The sequence below is a fragment of the Hemitrygon akajei genome, chromosome 10 (assembly GCF_048418815.1).
Source record: "Hemitrygon akajei chromosome 10, sHemAka1.3, whole genome shotgun sequence".
Lineage (NCBI taxonomy): Eukaryota > Metazoa > Chordata > Chondrichthyes > Myliobatiformes > Dasyatidae > Hemitrygon > Hemitrygon akajei.
The window spans coordinates 167,012,397-167,035,093 of NC_133133.1; the positions used below are offsets into that span (position 1 = coordinate 167,012,397).

The 22,697-nt window shown below is 37.8% G+C and overlaps 1 protein-coding gene across 2 annotated transcripts in view; it reads left to right on the plus strand.

Moving 5' to 3' along the window:
* The window catches only part of lrriq1 (leucine-rich repeats and IQ motif containing 1), a 165,969-nt gene that overhangs the window by 28,843 nt on the left and 114,429 nt on the right, over positions 1–22,697 (plus strand). For both annotated transcript variants that reach the window (XM_073059634.1, XM_073059635.1), the window contains exons 10-12: positions 1,081–1,231; positions 6,702–6,895; positions 9,341–9,468. In XM_073059634.1, the coding sequence (XP_072915735.1) occupies positions 1,081–1,231; positions 6,702–6,895; positions 9,341–9,468 (473 nt within the window). The remainder of the gene's footprint in view (positions 1–1,080; positions 1,232–6,701; positions 6,896–9,340; positions 9,469–22,697) is intronic.

Below are 22,697 nucleotides of genomic sequence, written 5' to 3' on the forward strand. Positions count from 1 at the left end.
TCATGCACCTATCCAAACTTATCTTAAATGTTGAAATTGAGATCGCATGCACCACTTGAGCTGGCAGCTTGTTCCACACTCTCTTGAACCTTTGAGTGAAGTTGCTAATCCTCATGTTCCCCTTTAAACTGTTTATTTTTCACCCTTAATCCATTACCTCTGGTTGCCGTCCCACCCAACTTCAGTAGAAAAAGCCTGTCTGCATTTACCGTATCTATATCCGTCATAATATTGTATACTTCTATCAAATCTCCTCTATAATATTTTTGGATTATTTCTTTTTATCTGTTTTTTATAACCAAAGATGATGCTGGGCATTTAGAAGAATATTAGACCATTATTTTCTCATTCTTCACCAATTAGCTTGTAATTTACCTTGGGATGTTCCTGTTTTAAACAGAAGCATTCTTCTAGTTTATCTAATTTTGGTTTTAAAGGGGCAGTCATTTTAATTGTTGCACCATTTTGGCAATGGCTAATTTTTTCTCAAGGCTATCTCAATTGTAGAGAAAGGACTGTCCAGATATAAACCACCTCCTCCTTGTTTGACCACCTGTACATGACATCTCCGATAACCACGTGTTGTAAGAAGCACATTACTTCAGTCAAATTTATTCAAAATCATATCATGCACAATGGGAATTAGAGACAATGTTGCTGCTACTCGTTTTAAATTCACTGGTTTGTAAGACTATAATTATAAAGCAAATATCACTTTAATGACAATCATATCAAGGAAAATTGTTAGGTACTACTAGTCTCTAAGGTACTCAAATATTTAAATTTAATTGTAGTGCAATCCCCTTCCTAAAAGCAGATGGTTAAACAAATTTTTGCTGACTTATTTAAGGTTGAAATGAATAGTACTCAAATAGGCTCAAATTTCTGAATGCCTTCTGATTTGTTGAGGAGCAAGAAGACCATATTCTCACCAAAATTCCTGTGAATTAATACTACATTGACTGTTATCTACCCCTCTAAAGCAATAACAGTAAATTACTCTTAAAACATGCAGTTATTATGACAAACATAAATGTACAATTTTAAATTATATCCAAAATCTTTTTCTTGTCTACATAGAAAAATAACATCAAAAATATCCATGGCCTTGAATTGGAGGATCTCTGTGTTCTTCTGCTCAGTCATAATCAGATCACCTCTCTGCATGGTCTGGAGAAATGCAGCAGCCTACGCATCCTTGAATTATCATACAATAACATCACTCGGATAGGTGGGCAAGTGACAGCTGCAAACTTCTGGGTTTACTTGCAAAGTGTTTTTCACTTGATTAAATTGTTTTATCAGTACACATTCTGAATTAGTTACTCTGCTTGTCTTTCCAGTATGTTAATCTTGGTGAGCTAGGCTGCCAACATTTGGATCTCAAGAAGTAGGGACAGGATGTTATTATCCAGTCACATATGTGTTCCTTTTGCTTTGATCATCTGAATACCTGCTGTCCATCATCTCCACCACTGGCTGTGGTGCAATGTTAGCATTCATTTCAAGAGGACCAGAGTATAAAAGCAAGGCTGTAATGTTGAGGCTTAGTGAAGCACTTGTTAGGCCTCACTTGGAGTATTGTGAGCAATTTTGCATCCCTTTTCTTAGAAAGGATGTGCTGAAACTGGAGAGGGTTCAAAGGAAGTTCACAAAAATGATTCCAGGATTGAACAGCTTCTCATATGAACAGTGTTTGATGGCTTTGAGCCCAAATTTAGTAGAATTCAGAAGAATGAAGGGTGACCTCATTGAAGCCTATCTAATGGTGAAAGGTCTTGATAGGGTGGATGTGGAGAGGATATTTTTTATGATGAGAGAATCTAAGATCAGAGGGTACAGAACGGAAGGGTGTCCCTTTAGAATGGAGATGAGGAGGAATTTCTTTAGCCAGAGCGTGGCAAATCTGTGCCGTTCTTTGCCACAAGCAGCTGTGGAGGTCAAGTCATTGGGTATATATAAGGTAGTGGTTGATCGATTCTTTAATGGTCAGGGCATGAAGGGATGCGGGGAGAAGGCAGGAGATTGGGGCTAAGAGGAAAAATGGATGAGCCATGATGAAATGGCAGAACAGACTCGATGGGCCAAATGGCCTAATTCTGCTCCTATATCTTATGATCTTATAAGAAATTATTTGAAGAGATGGAAGTGTCCAGGTGTAGTGTTTGATCAACCTCCTGGCTCACCTGCCCCACATGATGTAACGTGGTGGTGCAGTCACTGGCGATCCAGGCAGCATTAACAGTGAATTGGTGCATCTGATTTGCTGAATGCTAGGAGACCTGTCTAGGTCTATGAGATGCAAGTAAATTTATAGTCACAATTTGACCTGCCCTCTCGCCTGGGATCTACCTGATCTGTGCTCATTACCCAACCTCTCTTCCATGCTCCTAACCTGGTTTAAGACCTTAGTGCCCTGGATTATGACCTACAGTCAGACCTGGCATTGCTTGAGGCCCTGATATCCCAGGTGACCTAACCTGAACATCAGAGGATAGGGCATAAAGTAAATATGTCAGCAATAAATAAATGCGAGAAAGTCTGTGGATGCTGGAAATCCAGAGCAACACACAGAAAATGCTGGAGGAACTCAGCAGGAAAGACAGCAAAAACAAAAATAAATAAACAGTTGCTATATCAGGCTGAGACCCTTCTTCAGGACTGGAAAGGAAGGGGGAAGATATCAGATTTTAAAAGATGACAAGCTCGAAGGTGATAGGTGAAGCCAGGTAGGTGGGACATGTAAATGGCTGGAGAAGAAGGAATCTGATAGGAATGGAGAGTGGACTATGGGGGAAAGGGAAGAAGGAAGGGCACCTGAGGATGTGACAGGCAAGTGAGGAGAAGAGGTAAGAGGCCAGAGTAGGAAATAGAAGAAGGGAGAAGTGGGAGTGGAAAAAAAACTCGAAGGAGAATTCAATATTCATGCTATCCATTTGGAGGCTACTTAGACAGAAGATGAGATGTTGCTTCCTCACCCTGAGAGTGGCCTCACTGTGGCAGAAAACGAGGACATGGACTGGCATGTCAGAAAGGGAATGGGGATAGGAATTAAAATGGCCACTGGGAAATTCTGTTTTTGGTGGATGGAGCAGAAGTGCAAGGGAAAATGGTCCCCTAATTTATATTGCCTGTAACAAGTATTTACCCCCTTTGGAAGTTTTCATGTTATTGTTTTCCAATATTGAATCACAGTGATTTAATTTGGCTTTTTGACAATGATCAACAGAAAGACTTGCATATCAAAGTGAAAACAGATCTCTACAAAGTGATTTTAATTACAAATGTAAAACACAAAATAATTGATTGCTTAACTATTCACTCCCCTTTAAAATGACACACCAAATCATCACTGGTGCAGTCAATTGGTTTTGGAAGTCACATAATTAGTTAAATGGCAATCCTTTTGGAGACTTGTGTGCAGTCAAGGTGTTTCAATTGATTGTAGTAAAAATACTCCTGTATCTGGAAAGTCCAACTGATAGTGAATCAGTATTCCAGCAAAAAATGAGACAATGAAGAGAGAACACTCCAAGCAACTCTGAGAAAGGTTATTGAAAAACACAAGTCAGGAAATGGATACAAGAAAATTTCCAAGTCGCTGAACATCCCTTGGAGTACAGTTAAGTCAATCATCAAGAAGTGGAAAGAATATGACCCAGCTGTGAATCTACCTAGAGCTGACCATCTTCAAAAAACTGAGTGACCATGAAAGAAGGGGACTAGTGAGGGAGACCACCAAGAAACCTATGACAACTCTGGAGGAGTTACAAGCTTCAGTGGCTGAGATGGGAGAAACTGCACATACAACAACTGTTGCCTGGGTGCTTCAACCCTCGCAGCTTTATGGGAACTGGCGAAAAGAAAGCCTCTGTTGCAAAACAAAACTCACACAAAATCTCAGCTAGAGTTGTCCAGAAGACATGCAAGATTCTGAACAGTCTATGGTCTGATGAAACCAAAATTGAGCTTTTTGGCCATTAGCCAAACACAGCTCATCATCAAAAACACACCATCACTACTGTGAAGCATGGTGATGGCTATATCATGCTGTGGGGATACTTCACTGCAGCAGGCTGTGGAAGGCTTGTAAAGGTAGGGGGTAAAATAAATGCAGCAAAATACAGGAAAATCCTGGAGGAAAACTTGATGCAGTTTGCAAGAGAATTGCGACTTGAGAGAAGATTTCTTTTCCAGCAAGACAATCACCCCGAGCATAAAACCAAAGCTACACAGGAATGGCTTAAAAACAACAAAGTTAATGTTCTGGAGTGGCCAAATCAGAGTCCAGACTTCAATCCAATTGAGAATTTGTGGCTGGACTTGAAAAGGGCTGTTCACTCACGAGCCCCATGCAACCTGACAGAGCTTGAGCAGTTTTGTAAAGAAGAATGGTGAAAAATTGCAATGTCCAGATATGCAAAGCTGATGGAGACCGATCCACACAGACTCAAGGCCCTAATTGCTGCCAAAGGTGCATCTACTAAATACTGACTTGAAGGGGCTGAGTGTCTATGCAATCAATTATTTTGTGTTTTATATTTGTAATTAATTTAGATTACTTTGTAGATAACTGTTTTCACTTTGACATGAAAGAGTCTTTTTCTGTTGATTGTGTCAAAAAAAGCCAAATTAAATCCACTGTGATTTAAAACAATAAAACATGAAAACTTTCAAGGGGGTTGAATACTTTTTATAGGCATCGTAAGTTTGGCCTCCCCAATGTAGAGGAGGCTGCATTGGGAGCAGTAGATATAGTAGACGACCCCACCAGGTTCGTAGGTGAAGTGTCACATAATTTGGTAGGACTATTTGGGGCCCTGAATGGAGGTGACGGAGGAGGTGAGTGGGCAGGTATATCTTTGATTTCATGTGCAGAGATATTTGCCTGGAGGGAGATTAGTGGGGAAGGATGAATAGACAATAGAATCACGGTGATAGCGATCCCTGTGGAAAGTGGAGAGTGGGGTACAGGTGAGGGGTGGGGAATGTAAAGATGTATTTACTGGTAGAATCACATTGAAGATAGCGGAGGTTAAGTAGAATGATATGTTGGATGTGGAGGCTCATTGGGTGGTAGGTGAGAACAAGGGAACTCTATCCCTGTTAAGGAAGATGGGCTAAGCCCCATTGTCCGGAAAATGGAGGAGATGCTGGTAATGGCAGCATCAATTGTGGAGGAAAAGAAACCCCATTCTTTGAAGAAGGAGGATGTCTCTGATGTTTTGGAAAGGAACAGATACAGTGGAGATGAAGGAACTGAGGAAAGGGAATAGCATTTTTACAAGAGACAGGGTGGGAAGAGGTATAGTCAAGACAACTATGGGAATCGGTTGGTTCTTAAAAGATGTCGGTAGACAGCTTGTCTCCAGAGATGGAGTTAGATTGAAAGAAGCGAGAGAGGTGTCAGAAATGGGTCAAGTGAATTTAAGGGCAGGGTGCAAGTTGGAGGCAAAGTTGATAAAATTTACACGCTCAGTATGGGTGCATGAAGCAGCACCGATGCAGTCATCAATGTAGGGTGAAAGAGTTGGGAATTATTACCACGGAAGTCTTGGAACATGGACTATTCCACATAGCAAACAAAAAGGCAGGCATAGCTAGGGCTCATGCAGGTGTCCATGGTTACTTTTTGAGTTTTGGAGAAGATGGAAGGAGCTGCAAGAGAAATTATTGAACGTGAGGACTAGTTCTGCCAGAAGGAGGAGGGTGGCAGTGGAGGGGAACTGGTTGGGATTTTTGTCAAAGACGAGAGCTTTAAGAATTTCTTTATGGGGGAAATGGAAGTGTATAGGGATTGAACACCTTTGGTGAAAATGAGACAGTCAGGGCCTGGTAATTGAAAGTTGCAGAGGAGATTGAGAGCATGTGAACTGTTGTGGGTGTAGGTAGGAAAGGACTAAGCCGAGGGGAATAGATTGGAGTCGAGGTATGTGGACCCAAGTTCAATGGGGCAGGAGCAGGCAGAGACAGTGGGCCTAACTGGACAGTCAAGTTTGTGGACCTTGGGTAGGAAGTAGAAACTATGAGTTTGGTGGAAGTCGATGGGAGATCTCCAGTTTTGATGAGGTTGGTGATGGCAATATGATTGTGAGCATATGAGCAGCAAGAATTAGAAGTGCAGGCAAGCAGTCAAAGAAATGCCCCAGACTGAAGTTCTGAATATTTGTAGCAGTGATAATGAAGAAACCAAGATTTTCTGACTTTGGACTGCAGCCAATGTTCTGTGTACTACCTGTTCACAATATGGTATTGGACTTCTCAGTATATCAGAAACAGAATGGTTACATCGCTGAAGACTGACCTACTGTCTCCTGGCCTTGCGCCCCACAAGCTCCTGCTTCTTTGTTTTCTGTTTGAGAAAATTTGGATCCTAGTGTATATGCAAATCAAATGACCAAGCAAGTTTCCCCGTCAATACAGGAAATTCCATACGATGCTGGAAAATTGTGAGCCCTATTTGCACAAACGTCATCACATCGAGTTAAAACCGAGCTTTTTCAAAATGTTCTTGAGTTCACATTAAGTTAATTTAAGAGCACTGTGCACATCATAATGGAACAGAAGAAACCTTTTTCTATTTTTACATGGTTAGAAAGTGTTAAATACAAATGTAGGGAGTAAGGGCTAGTGAAAATCAACAGTAGAATGTGTATTGGAATAAAGAATATTCATATACAAACGTATTTGATATTTTCCAGGTGGTCTGGAATCTCTTAAGAAACTCCAGAGGCTGGTTGTAGATCATAATCAATTGATAAGCACCAAAGGTTTAAGTGAAACTCCAACTCTTCTTTACCTTGATTGCTCCTTTAATCATCTCAGCAGTATTAAAGGTATTGATAACTGTGGACTTCTTCAAACTCTGAAGTTACAAAGCAACAACCTCTCTGAGGTAAAGTAATAAATGTGAAATTGATTATTAACAGAATGAAAGTAAAGCAATTTAGAATAAGGGTTGTGATATTGCAATGGGGAGTCTTGCATCCTCTTTGTACTGGGATTAGGTGACTGATGGATAGCTAGGAGCAACCATAAGTAATGTGATCAAAAGATCTGGATGTTGCAATAAATTGTCAAAGCATGCTCAAATGATATATATTATTGTCATCAGATTCCTGAAATGAGACTACTACCTTGAAACCCCTCCAAGGCTTGCATTTAATGACATTTTTTTCCACTTAATTGAGTGCTTTCATTCAGTCCCAGACAGAATTTTACCAGAAATATATGCCATTGCTTTTTTTTTTAGAAACCCTCATGACACAAATGCACAGAATATATTAAGCATTAATTAAGTTGAATGCCTTAAATTTATGTCAATGGATTTGATGCAATTCTGTTCAATTAAGACATTAACACTTCCTAATGTGCTGCCAATATAATTAGGTGTAATAGCACTCATTGCACAGCAACTTCAAGTATGGGACAACCACTAATAAAAACAGAAGTACAAAAGTTGTTTTGTGCTGCTCTGCAGTTAATTTCACAATTGGCATGGGGCTGCCTACCTCACTATTTCAATGTAATGACAGATTGATGATGCTATTTTAACACAGTAAATACTAATTCAATGAGGGACAGAAGACTGGGCCTTTTCCATTTCATTTGTATTGCCCTTTTAAGCATGAACTAAGTGTTAATTGTTGCCAGTCATCTGCTCTATCATTGTAAATTAAGCCATCAGAAATGGGGAAACTCATAGAAGTATTCATTATGATTTCAAACATTTATTTTATTTTCTATTTCTTTTTCTATTTTGCTATCTTCCCCTTCATTTCTTCTGGTACTAATTTGACAAATAGTTCACACATTATTTTTTTCCTTCTCAATCCTTGTATGAGCCTTTAATCTGATTCCATTAGACACTACACAGTTATTGGCCTGTTGTTCAAATGCTATTATGCTGTTTCTGTTCCTGCATCAGTATTAAATTACATTTCCAGCAATTTGCCGGTTAACAGAAGATGTAATGAATATGAAATTCTGGATTTAAAAACCTGCATTCTGCAGGGATACGGTGGCAGTTTCCCATGTATGCACCCCCAAATCATGATTCCTGGGTATGAGGTCTATGAATAGGAATGCCATATCCATTCATTTGAATTGAGAGGGGCTATAACAAGGGCAAAGACACATTTTAATTAACTTGCAAGAGAAAATCTGCAGATGCTGGAAATCCAAGCTTTCACCCTTTTGCATCAATTGAATTTAGTTCAGTGTTTGGAATTGTTGTTAAGAATTAATTTTAATAACTTTTGAAACAGAGGTTTCTTTAATGTTCAAAATACTGTTAAACTTGTCAAAAGCTATACATTTTTCTCAATCAGCTAAGGCAGAGGGATAGGCTAACTGGTTCTAAGAAATTTTGTCAGCTTTTTGTCGACAGAATTTTCTCATCTTGCCGCAACAAATTGATGTCATTTAAAACAAAGCTTGCTACTGCTATCATACAAGGATTCATCACTGGTTCAGACTGGTATTTGCTGAATGGGTTTGCAAAGCTTAGTAAAAATATAAAATGGTGGAAACATTCAGCAGGTGATGCAGCAGTTTGCATGATCTTTAAATTTTCCTAAATTTTTCTAAAATTTAGAAAAAGAGACAATATTAATATTTCAGGTTAAGGACAATTCTAACTGTTATGTAGCTTAGCATTGATGCAGAATGTTCCAGTTCAATAGAGTATTTTGCAAAACGGGTGTACTGGCCTTTGCAATTTTAAGGCATGAGCTTGTTTCCCATGGTAGCAGTTTTTACCCTTCAATCCAGACATGTTGGTTTAAATCCCACTTCAGATAATTGTGCTGATGTTCTCAGTGGAATACTGCGGTTATGTTATTTTTTGGTTAAGACTTAGAATTCATAGAGGTCAATTCAAAATCGAAATATTATAGATGCTAAAATATGAAATAAAAATTGGACATAGTTGAATTCATATTAGATAGCCTCTTTGCATGTATATTTATAGATTATATGTTTTTCCAATATCATTGAAATAACAGTTAAATTTTTGCCATTGTGTTTTGGGAACTATCCTGTACATGATTACTATCACTTTTCCTAAATAACAACAACAAATTTTGCAATACATTTCAGTTTTGCAGGAAAACCACTATATTATCTGTACCTTTCAGTGAAGGCTATTCAGCCTTTGTTACAAAAGTTGGAAGTTTTTAAATAAAGTGGTTTGTAATCAGCGAGGAAAATAATCGATCAAATAAAGCAGAGATATTAGTTCAACATAAAGTATATTTAACAACAATATGATCACCACAGGTGCATTTCATGTTTAAAATGAACAGGCAAAGTCTCCAGAATATCTTTAATTTTTCTACAGTTACCGATATTTGGAAATCATGTGTTACTGCGTGACTTGTATTTGGATGACAATAGTATCTCCACTCTAAAGGAGCTGTCCGATTACTGGCTGCCAATGCTTCAACATCTCTCTGTTTCTCAGAACAGGTAAGGTCTAGAATGACATAATCACCATCATCATTATGTGCCATATCATATGATATAGTTTGCCATTGCCTTCTTATGGACAGTGTCTTTTCAAGATGGGTAACTCCAGTCATTATCACTCTTCAGAGATTATCTGCCTGATGTCAGTGGTTGCATAACCAGGGCTTATGATACGCACCAGCTGCTCATACGACCATCCGCCTCCTGCTCCATGGAATGGTGACCTGCAGGCTAGCTAGTGGTGGGAAGGTGTCTCTTGTACCTCCTTTGGTAGAGACGTATTTCCACCCCACTGTCTGTTTCAAATTGGATGTTGCTTTTTGATCAGCACTTTCCATCCCAATAAATGTTCCTAATCAATTTGTCGATTAACAGTAACAGTATGACAGTTTGTTGAATAACAGTAACTTTAAATATAGCTCATGTCTTTTAAATATTTGATAAGTATAGTTATATTTGCATTTTATGCTTGGTTCATTCATGTATTGCAAGAACATTTCATTTAATGTGCATATTCTTGATACTGTGATTATGATTTGTGGAAGATAGCTCACTTGGTTTCGAAACAAATTGATTAGGGAACAAAAGTGCAAATCAAAAAGCAACATACAATTTGAAATAATATATTGAAAAAGTAACACAGAATCAAATTTCTATTTTAATTACCTGCTGTAGTATAAAAAAGACAAAATGAACAAGTAAACCCATTATTTTAATTACCTAAATATTGATTCATCTTGTGTGAGATTTACGTCAGTCTTTCAAAAAGCACTGGAGATCATTTAACCAGTATTTTTGCAGTTCTGATAGGATTGACCTGCCTGCTTTTGTATCCAGTGCTTAGTATGTCCTGTACTTTGTCAAGCACTTAAACAGGTATCTGGATGTGCATTTCAAGAATTCTCTGTTACTTAGAATTATTTACCGTAGATTTCGCACTACAGAGCGCACCTGATTAAAAGCCGCTGGCTCTAATTTTAGAAAGAAAATCAATTTTGTACTTGTACAAGCCGCACCGGATTTTAGGCCGCAGGTGTCCCACGTTGTAATATGAGATATTTACACAGAAAGATATTACACGTGAGGATTTTTTAACTTTTAATTAAATCCATATGGTAACAAACAAATACATATTGCAAGTGCTTTTTTTTGAACCGTGCCTGTAATACGGCTACTTTTAAATATACATACGTATCGGTAACACACAAATTACGTTGCGTATACTTTTTTACTGAACAGTGCACGAACAACATTCCAATATCTCCTAGCGACTGGTAAAAATATATATACTGCAGCCTACCAGGAAAAGTTATTGATCGCCTTTAACTTAAAAGCAGCGTTTTCGCTCGCGTAATGCGCTCCCCCCACCTTCCCGTTTATCGCAAACCGGTATTTCCCACAAGACGCGGCGAAATCGGATGTGACGTCTAGCATTCTGGGCTGTAGTACAGAAAACATACTAACAAATGAATTACTAAGCGAAAATATTATAAACTAAATAACTGCCATAAAGGCAGCACAATGCTTTTCTTCGAGTGTTTTCCATGTTGATGAGGGTGAGTACAAATGACTGATTTACAATAATTTAATTGTGAAAGTGCGCTTGATTTATCGTACAATTTCATTGGACCTCTGTGAACTACTCATCAATTTTATTGGTCTACTGTTACGAGGCAAAATGTTTTTGGCGGCATGAAAAAAAATCATGCATTAGCCGCACCGTAGTAAAGGCCGCAGTGTTCAAAGCTGTTCAAAATGTGGGAAAAAAGTAGCGGCTTATAATCCGACATCTACGGTAATATCTTGTCAATTATTTTGTTTGTCCTCCTCAAACATATCAACTAAAGCTTAACATAAATTCTTGCTGGAGAGGTTGTTCACTAGATTGATTACTAGGTGGCAGTGATATAAGGAAATAAAGGTGCTCTTGTTGAAATGTACAAAGTTCTAATGGTTTGACAGACTGGATGCAAGGAGGATATTGACTCTGGCCAGATGGAAGTTGGGGGGTGAGGGGACAGGGTCTAGACATCTATGACTGAGATAAGAAATTCATTACTCAGTTCAGTGAAGTAAAATTCTTTACCACAGAAATCTGTGGGGATCAAGTTAGTGGATATTTGTGGGAAGGAAACGGATGTTATGTAGAGGCAAAAAGTATCAAAGAATATAGAAATAATGAGAATATGGCATTAAGCTAGAAGTTTAGTTATCATATTCAATGTTGGAGCAAGTTGAAGGATGAAATAGATTACTTGTGCTCCTGCATTTTTTTTACAGGCATGATAGTGCAGTGGTTATCATAACGCTTTGCAGTACCAGCAACACACGTTCAATTCCCGCCACTGCTTGTAAGGAGTTTGTATATTCTCCCCATGTGGGTTTCCTCCCACAATCTAAAGATGTACCGGTTCGTAGGTTAATTGGTCATTGTATATTGTGATTAAGCTATGGTTAAATCGGGGGTCAGCTACCGCACTGTATCTCAATAAATAAATAAATAAATAGATTCACTCTAGGGTTTAAGAAGCTGATTATAGACATGCATTTGTTTTGCACAAGTGACACAAGTTAGATTTGTCTCTACTATTGTCCTTTCTTGTTGTCTCCTCTTTTACATCCAAATGGAATACCTGAGCAACAATTTGAAGTATAACTGCTGCAATGTGTCTATCAACATCAATGCCATCTTGTGGTCCTTAAATGGCATGTTTCTGCCATATGTATTTATTCTCATTTTCTTCATTTACAAAAGAATGATAGTAATCTCAAGAAAGTTTACAATATTTACAATACAATATTTTTAAGCTGTTTGACTGAGTAAGTGCTAGAATCATGATTTTTTTCCCCTGGGAATTTGGAAATCTTGAACTAGAGCCACAAATTTAATACAGAGTTGAACACTGACAATCTTTGGTTAAGAATTTGGATTGTCTCTTTTAAGATTCAGTATCAATTTTTGTGACATTCTTTCTTGGACATACACCTGAAAATGACCTTGCATAGAGTCATTAACATAATGGCTATTTATTAATGCAACTTGTTGTTTAAGTTATTTTATTTGAATTCCAAAGGGAACAAGGACTGTATAGAGTCATAGAAAAGTACAGCACAGAAGCATGCTCTTCAGCCCATCTAGTCCATGCCGAACCATAGAAACTGCCTACTCTCATCGACCTGCACTTGCGCCTCAGCCCTCCATACCCCTACCATCCTTGTCCTATCCAAACTTCACTTAGGTGTTGTAATGAAGCTCGTATGCACCACTTTGGTGACAGCTCATTCCACACTCTCTCAATTTACTGAGTGAAGAAGTTTCGCTTGCTCCACTTGAATTTCTCACCTTTCACCCTTAACCCATGACCTCTGATTGTAGTCCCACTCAACCTCAGTGGAAAAAACCTGCTTGCATTTACTCTATCTAATCTGTATCCCTCATAATTTTGTATACCTCTGTCAAATCTACTCTCAATCTTCTACATTCCAAGGAATAAAGTTCTAACCTAATGTCCAATGGCCATAGGATTGATTTTGATGGCGCAAAACTATTGTACCACGCCAATAGCTTTCGGATTGCCTGTTAAAGGAAGCCATTGAAATAATATTAGAAAAAAAGAATATTAATAAAGATGAAGGTGCCACACCAAGTAAGAACTGGACTTCAATTACAAACAAAGAGGGAGAATGAAAACCTGATTGGATGAGGACTAACCAGTCAGGAGGGACGGAATGCAGGAGTAGTAATAACACCAGACTAGACATGGCCAGGCATCATCTCTAAAGAAGATGGCAGAATTTGTCATTGAAATATTGGTTATAATCAATACCTGTACCTGGCTGGAAGCCCAAGAAGAGTTTATCCATCCTAACCTGTTCAATTTTTCCCGATAACTCAGGTCCTCCAGACTCGGCAACATCCTTGTAAAATTCCACTGTACTTTTTCAACCTTATTTACATCTTTCCTGTAGGTAGGTGGTCAAAAATGCGTGCAATACCCCAAATTAGGCCTGACCAACATCTTATGCATCTTCAACAGAACATCCCATCTTCTTGTATGCAGTACTTTTGATTTATGAAGGCCAATGTGCCAAAAGCTTTCTTTTTGATCCTTTCTACCTGTGACAGCACTTTCAACTAATTGGATAAAATGGACTGGTGGAGTTGAAGTAAATGAGTAATAATCTTATGGAATTTAGGGATAAGCTTGAAGGACCAAGCTGCCTAGTCTTGTTAGAAACGTAGAAACCCTACAGCACAAAAAAGTCCCTTCGGCCCACAAAGCTGTGCCGAACATGTATTATGTTTTAAGTGCTCTCCATTACCTGATATATTCATCATTGCCACTTTAGTTCTCTCTACAACCTGCAGTTAATTCTGTACCTTTAAGAACAAAGTCTCAAGCTTGGAATTTCCTCGGCAGTAAAGATACCTCATGTTTAGGAACACTGGTTATAGATCAGGGCTGACAACCTCTTCTCAAAGCCAAGTGTTAGATAGAAACTGGAGCATACTGTATAAATTAATGAAGCAATGGCAATCACCTTAGAAGGAACAAATTTATTCTCCCTTCTCCCTCCTTTGGGGCAATTGCCTCACCAATTTATCAGTATGATATTCATATTCTACTTCATGATCATTTTTTGACTTGTCAGGATGACAGCTAAAGTAAAAATAGAATTCTTTGATGTTGTCATTAATAAAAACTTGTGTGGAATTTGCTGCCAAGTAAAGGCTGACTTCAAGTACAGTAAACAATTGCCTTTTAACATCTAGTTCAAAGTTTAGATTCAACAATACATCACTTTGCAGCACATTCATAAAGACTTATTCTGTAGTCCACGTGACCTTCATCTGAGAAACATTCTTCACCTCTTCAGTGATATTGTGAATAATTTTCTACTTGCTGTTATGATAAAACAGTAATCAAGTGGTCTAGTACCTGGCATTCTTACATCACTCGAAATTTAGAAATAGCTTCACTTGAAGAGGACTGGCTTTTTAGGCTGATTAAAATTAAATTTTCACCAACCAAGATCCTTTCTGATATTACATTAAAACAGTTGTTAAAAGAAATAAAAAACACAAAATGCTGGCAGAACTCAGCAGGCCAGACAGCATCTATGGGAGGAGGTAATAATGACGTTTCGGGCCGAAACCCTTCATCAGGAGTTGTTAAAAGAAATTGTGTTTGGTACAGTACAGGCAGAAAACTGAAGGCAAGTTCTTTATCAAATACAGCACAAATTTGATAAGAACTAAGAAGACCGTGGGGAAAGCTACAGAGCTAATTAGTGGAAAGTTGACTTCTAGTTGCCCAAATTCAAGAAAGTAACTTTACTTAGACTAGCTGTCCAAGATTATGTCTGAATATTTATAGCATAGTTAGAGACCTTAGCAAAAGAAAGCCCTATAATAATCGATGTTAATAAATCTTCAAAAAGGAGATACTTGTAAATTGTTTTAAATATTCTCTCTGATCCTTTAAATTTTAAAAATGTACATTAAAATTAACATTAAAACAATGTGGTTTGGAATGCAAACTGCTGGCATACCCAAAATATTCACAAATTGTCTTCATGTCGGAATGTTAGGCCTATTATAATTAATGCTAGAGTGCTGTCTTGAAAGTCAGCTTTTGCAGGTGCATTAGATATATTTTAATGTTCAGTGATATTGAAAATTTAATCTGATAGTACTAATCTTCATGGCTCCATAAACTAGTCCTGTAATATTAAATTGATCCTAATCACATACAGGAGTGTTACCAATATTTTACTTCAGAATTTCTATTATTTGGAATAAGTTTCTAGTTTAAAATATTTACCGTAGATTCCGGACTACAGAGCGCACCTGATTAAAAGCCGCTGGCTCTAATTTTAGAAAGAAAATCAATTTTGTACTTGTACAGGCCGCACCGGATTTTCGGCCGCAGGTGTCCCACGTTGTAATATGAGATATTTACACAGAAAGATATTACACGTGAGGATTTTTTAACTTTTAATTAAATCCATATGGTAACATAAACAATACATATTGCAAATGCTTTTTTTCGAACCGTGCCTGTAACGCGGCTACTTTTAAATATACGTTGCGTATACTTTTTTACTGAACAACATTCCAATATCTCCTAACGACTGGTAAAAAATATATATACTGCAGCCTACCAGGAAAAGTTATTGATCGCCTTTAACTTAAAAGCAGCGTTCGCTCAGATCTAATGCCGCTCGCGTAATGCGCTCGCCCCCGCTTTCCCGTTTATCGCAAACTGGTATTTTTCCCACAAGACGCGGCGAAACCGGGTGTGATGTCATAGCATCCCGCGATGTAGTACAGAAAACAAATATAGTTAAAACACTTCTAACTTTAACTAGAAAATGAATTACTAAGCGAAAATATTATAAACTAAATAACTGCCATAAAGGCAGCACAATGCTTTTCTTCGAGTGTTTTCCATGTTGATGAGGGTGAGTACAAATGACTGATTTACAATAATTTAATTGTGAAAGTGCGCTTGATTTATCGTACAATTTCATTGGACCTCTGTGAACTACTCATCAATTTTATTGGTCTACTGTTACGAGGCAAAATGTTTTTGGCGGCATGAAAAAAATCATGCATTAGCCGCACCGTAGTAAAGGCCGCAGTGTTCAAAGCTGTTCAAAATGTGGGAAAAAAGTAGCGGCTTATAATCCGACATCTATGGTACTTTTTTTGCTATTTCAAAATTTATGTCTACTTTAAGCTTTTTGGACCAGGAACAGGTCTTCAATTTTATACTTACTTCATTAGTTATACTAGACCTTGTATCTCAGGAGAAAGAATTCCTTTATTCCCCTAAAAAATATCACCGTTTCATAAAACATTCTATTTTCAATTCTAGATGGTGAAAGAAAGTGTTTTATGCATTTGAGTATCAGATTCAAACTACAGTATATTTTCTAAAGGAAAATGCTGTGTCTCATTTTTTTGATGAAATATATTTTGATGTGCTGGAAGCATTGATTTCATGAATTTCACAAACTGAATATAATTTCCATTTGAAACTGTATCTTGATGGGAAGGGAAACATATGAATTACTAAATATCCTCAGTTAACTTGAATTAGTTGTGTGAAAATTTTCATGTTTGTAATGACTTGAAGTAGCAGCTCCTGGAAAAAAAAATGGAAATATTCACAGTGATGTCTTTCTGTTAATGGTTTTCAAATTAATTATAATGAATAGGATTTTCACTACTATTGGGTCCACTGCAAATGATTTGTATTTGTCTAAGAAATTTAATTTTACAGTAGCTTCTGAACAAAGTATATTTTAACTTTTTTCAATTTGTACAAATGTATTGTTTGTAATGTTGTTACAAATAGCTCTTCTGATTTTTATTTCACCCAAGTCTGAATAAATCCAGTGAAATGTCTCTGACTTTTGGTTCTTGAACAAAATGAAATCATAAAAACAAATATTAGAAATAATCAGCACACTTCAGATGAATGATCAGTAAACTTGACTTGTTGAGAATTTCCAACATGTCCTGTTTCTGCTTGGATTTCCACCAGCTGTGCTATTTACTTTTGTAAAATATTATTATTTTATATATAAATACATTTTGTGCAAATTATGTAGATGATGTTTTATTTCAGGATTCTTGTGCAATATTTGAATAAACTTGATAATTACCAAAATCACATCAGCCAGTCAAGAAAATGAAATAGAGCAAGTCTATGAAGTGAAAACATAATTCAGCCAGAAGAGGGGGCTAAAGAGCATTGCATTCTGTATTTAATATAAGAAAAGATTTCCATTTAAATGTTTTAAATAAAACTACATATTTACAGTTTGCTAAAGTAATATAAGTATTTATGTGTAACACTGTAAAAAGTTTTGTTTTTGTAATTACTGTAGAAAATTTGAATTTGTTTTTTCAATGGAGATGTGATAATTATTTAGGATTTTAAAATATATAAAGCAAAGAACTGCAAAGTAAGCTAAAATCAGAATGGTTTCCTTAAGCAGAGATCATGCTTGGCAAATTTGTTAGAATTCTTTGATGTAGCAAGCAGGATAGAAAAGGAGATTCAGCTTGGATAACCAGAAGGCCTCTGACGAGGTGACATATATAGCATTGGTTACACAAAAGGATAGATAGAAGATTGGCTTACTGGAAGAAGGCAAAGAGGGGGAATAACGGGGGCCTTTACTGTTTGGCTGCCTGGTGACTAGTGATGTTTCTCAAGTCTAGATGTTGAATCTGCTACTTTTCACATTATGTGTTGATCTTTTGGTTTACAGAATTGATAGTCTTGTGGCAAAGTTGCAGATGATACTTTGGTAGGAGGAGGAGCAGATAATGTTTAGAAAGCAAGGAATCTGCAAAATGACGGACAGGTTGGGAGAATGGGCAAAGAAATGGCAGATGGAATATTGCAAGGGTAAAAAAAACATTTTCTTACCCTTGGGAATCATATATAGGCCTCTTAATAGTAGTCAAGATGTGGGGTTGAGTTTGCAAAGGGAACTGGAAAAGGCATGTAATAAGGGTAGTGACACAATTGTAATGGGGGACTTCAATATGCAAGGGGATTGGGAAAATCATGTTGCTGTCAGTTCGCAAGAGAGGAAATTTTTTGAATGTCTATGACTTGGCTTTTTAGAGCAGCTTGTGCTTGAGCCTACTAGGGGAAAGGCTATCTTAGATTGGGTGCTGTGTAATAACCCAGATCTTAGGGAGCTTAATGTAAAGGAATCATCATGAGGCAGTGATCATAATATGATTGAATTCATACTGCAATTTAAGAGGGAGAAGCATAGGTCATATGTATCAGTATTGCAATGGAATAAAGGGAATTACAGAGGCATAAGAGAGGAGCTTGCTTGGGTGGATTGGAAGAGGATACTGGTGGGAATGACAGCAGAGCAGAAATAGCTGAAGTTTCTGGGAATAGTTCACAAGGTGCAGGATAGATATGTTCCACAGAAGAAGTTGTTCTCAAATGGCAGGGTTAGGCAGCTGTAGGTATCTTCTTCCACCAAATGTTGAAAAGACTAGATAGGGTGAATGTGGAGAAGATGATTCTTATGGTGGGGGTATCCAGAATTAAAGGGCACAGCCTCAAAGAGGGTATGACCTGGGTGGTGGGGATCTGTGAAATGCTCTGCCAGAGACTGTGATGGAGGCCAAGTCTGTGGGTATATTTAAGGCAGTAGTTGATAGTTTCCTGATCGGTCAGAGCACCAAAGGATACGGCAAAAAGGCAGGTGTATGGGGTTGAGTAGGATCTGTGATGGAGTGGTGGAGCAGACGTGATGGGCTGAATGGCCAATTCTGCTCCTATGTCTTATGGTCTAAGATGTGGATGTACATGGTCATGTATTTTGGTAGAAGAAATAAAAGCATAGACAGTTTTCTAACAGAAGAGAATTAGGAATTTCAGGTACAAATTGATTTGGGAGTCCCAGTGTAGGATTCCCTGAAGGTTAACTTACAGGTTGAAATTGGTAGTAAAGAAGGCAAATGCAATGTTAGCATTCAAAATGAGAGGAGTAGAATATAAAAACAAGAATATAATGCTGAGGCTTTATAGGCATTGGCCACACTACATTTTGGGCCACATATCTAAGGGAGTGTGTGCTGGTGTTGGAGAGGGTCCAGAGGAACTTTACAAGAATGATCCTAGAGATGAAAGGATTAATGTATGAGGAGGTCTTGGCCTCTACTTGCTGGAGTTTAGAAGGATGAAGGTGGAGCTCATGAAACCTGAAAGGCCTGGATGGAGTAGATATGGAGAAGATGGTTCCAATAGTGGGGGAGTCTAGGCCCACAGAGCACAGCCTCAGAATAGAGGGACGTTCATTTGGAACTAGGATGAGGGAGAACTCCTTTCTTCCAGAGGGTAATGAATATGTGGAATTCATTACCACAGATGGCTGTGGAGGCTAAGTCATTGGGTATATATAAAACAGAGGTTGTTATGTTCTTGAATAGTTAAGGTGTCAAAGATTGCAGGGAGAAGACAGGAGAATGAGATTGAGAGGGAAAAATAAATCTGTCGTGATCAAATGAGCGTACTTGATGAGCTGAATGGCCTAATTCTGCTCCTGTGTGTTGCGGTCTAACATTTTAAGATGCAGTGAAAGAAGCAAGTGTGGAGAAAACCATAAAGAGGGGAGCATTGTAGGAGATGAAGGCAGACATAATGCTGCAATGAGGCAACCGAAGATTGGTTCTGAGGGCATAAAAACAAAGCAAGAAGAGCAGAATGTGTAAATAAATGTTCTGAGTGCTGAAACAATTTGAAATAAAAATAGAAAATGACAGATATGACTATTATATAAAATTGTGTTGAGGCCAGAGGATGTTAAATACTTAACCAGAATTGTAGAACTGTTTCAATTTATGCTAAACCTAAATGGAGTAGAGTGGTGGCTGGACAGAGGTTGTGGTGAAGTGGGAATTGAGAACAGGCAACTAGAAGTTCAGGGTTACAACTGGTAATATAGGGAGGTATTGTTCAAAACAATCAGGTAACCTGCAGACAGATGAAACCGTGAATGTAGTGATCTTGAGCTAAAAAATCCAAACTGCTGGAGGAACTCTGCAGGTCAGATAGCATCTGTGGAGGCAAAAGAATGGTTAATGTTTCTTGGCAAGACCCAATGTCAGAACTGAGAGCATAGGCCAGCATAAAGAGGTAAGAGGGAGGAGTGAGGCAGGGCTTGAAGATGTAGGTGGAATCAGTTGGGCAGGTTGATGGGCGTATGGAACCAGGCAGCAAGGAGCAAGCGACAGAATTGGGAGACAGGCTGGTGGAAAGAAGAGAGGAAAAAATAAGGGAAAGTGGATGTTGACACAGGCTGGAAGGTGTAAGTTGAGACATGAGGTCACAGATTCTTGAATCTGATAAATAAGAGAGATGATAAACAGAATTAGACAAGTGCAATCTGCATTGGTTTCCACATTGTAGAGGAAATACTGTGAACAGCAGATACAGAACCTTAAATTTAAGGAAATGCAAATACATTGCTATATAACCTGGAAAAATTATTGGGATCCTTGCTGATGGGAAGGGAGAAGGTAAAAGGGCAGGCATTGCATCTTATTTTTCACTTGCAATGTAAGGTTCTTTATCAAGGGCTTTGCTCATAGGTCAATGCACCTTTACATTATAACTAGTTACAATAAAATATAATGGAACTTTATTGTCATTGCCCAAGACAGCGAAATTGTACTCCAGTCCATGCAAAACAGATATTTACAATGATATGGCACAGCTTGTTTTTTAAAAAAATCCCATACTTACATACAACAAATGACTTTGGTAGTCCATTACATTCAAAGGCCATTGGCAAGCCAAGGTGTAGCATTATTCAGCTGCACAATAGCCCTCAGGAAGAAGCCGTTTCTCCATCTTGCTGTCTTGGCTAAAGTGTTTCTGTATCTCCTACCAGATGGCAGGAGATCAAACAGATGGTGTCCGGGATAGGATTGGTCTTTAATGATGTTATTAGTGTTCCTTATGCATGAGAAGTGTAGATCGTCTCCCGGTCTGGTATTTCATCCCAATATTAGGAACTGTTAAAATTGTTAGAAAGTAATTGTATTTACTCTGATTCTAAGGCTATAATGCAGAAAAGTGCCTAGGATATTTAGTTTTAAAATTATTGCCTTTAACCATTGAAACTGCAGAAGGAATTTGCAGTAATAATGGGTTTTTTTTATTTCATCTGAACATCAGTGACTAGACCAGTTTTTATTAGTCAGTCATAATTATCTTTGAGAAGATGATGCTGAGCCACCAACTAACATTGTAACAGAGGTAGATCCAGAATTGTGATCCAGGAACAGTAACAGAATAGTGATAAATTTTCATATCTGCTATTGAAAATGACTTATAGAGGTTAAGGTGGGTGTTTCACAAGGAAGTAAAGGTTATGGGTTTGAGAAGTGCTGTTTAATAATCCTAAGTGAATCATTGCAGAGAGCTTAAAAATGTTGTGTCTGTGTACTAATGGAGGTGAGACAGTTGGACTGCCAGTCAAGTGGGCTGTTTTCCAGTGGTTGTTACCCTGCTTCTTGTGCTCCAGTCTTTCAGGCAAATTGGAGTGCTGGTGCATTAAGGTATGAACTATTGTGCTACTTTAGGAGTCACAAATGGAAATGGATGATAAGCTGTCATCACAGAGTATTCTCAGTACAAGCATAATAATAGGCAGGCCAATGACTATCCTGAGGAACTTCTGTATTCATGTTGTGGAGATAAGATATGAGTTTCCAAAAAACTATATCCATATTCATTTATACAATGCATGTCTTCAGCCAATAAAAATTTTTACACACTGATTTCCATTGATTTCAATATTACCATGCATACGTCAAAAAGTTCAAAAGTAAATTTATTATCGAGCTACATATATGTCACCGTATACAATCCTGGGATTCATTTTCCTGCAGGCATATTGAGCAAATCTCTAAAATAGTAACTATAGCAGGATCAATGAAAGATTGACCAGAGTGCAGAAAATAACAAATTGTGCAAATACAAAAGCAATAAATAACGAGAACATGAGATAACAAGATAAAGAATCCTTAAAGTGAGATCACTGTTTATGAGAATATCTCAATTGATGGGCTGGTGAGTGTAGTTATCTCTTTTTGTTCAAGAGCTTGATGGTTGTGTGGTAATCATTATTCTTGAACCTGGTGTTGCATGTCCTGAGGCTTGATGGCAGCAGTGAGAAAGGAGCATGGCCTGGGTGGTGGGGATCTCTGATGATGGATGTTGCTTTCCTTGTAACAGCAATTCATGCAGATGTGCTCAATGGTTGGGAGGGCTCTACCTATGATGTACTGGATTGAATCCACTACCTTTGGTAGGATTTTCCATTCAAAAACATTGGTGTTTCTATACTGTTCACTACTGCTTTAAAGTTGATGGCAACCATTTATAATTTGGCATGAATGGCTCTAAGCTGATAACTTGATTTTACAAAGGGTGATATTCCTCTTGCTCATGGTACAATTCAGTATTATTGTTAACTCCTTTCATTCAAGTCTTTGTGGATAATAGCCTTATTAGATGGTTATTATATGAAGTAGAGTGTCTGAAGTAATTGTAAATTTGTGGTTTTTTAAGTGTTTTGACGAGGCAGTAACTAGCTTTACTACTGATAAAGGAAATCCATCCCTAATGAGTCCTAATGTCACTAGCAGTTCTCTAGTCAAATATCAGCAAATG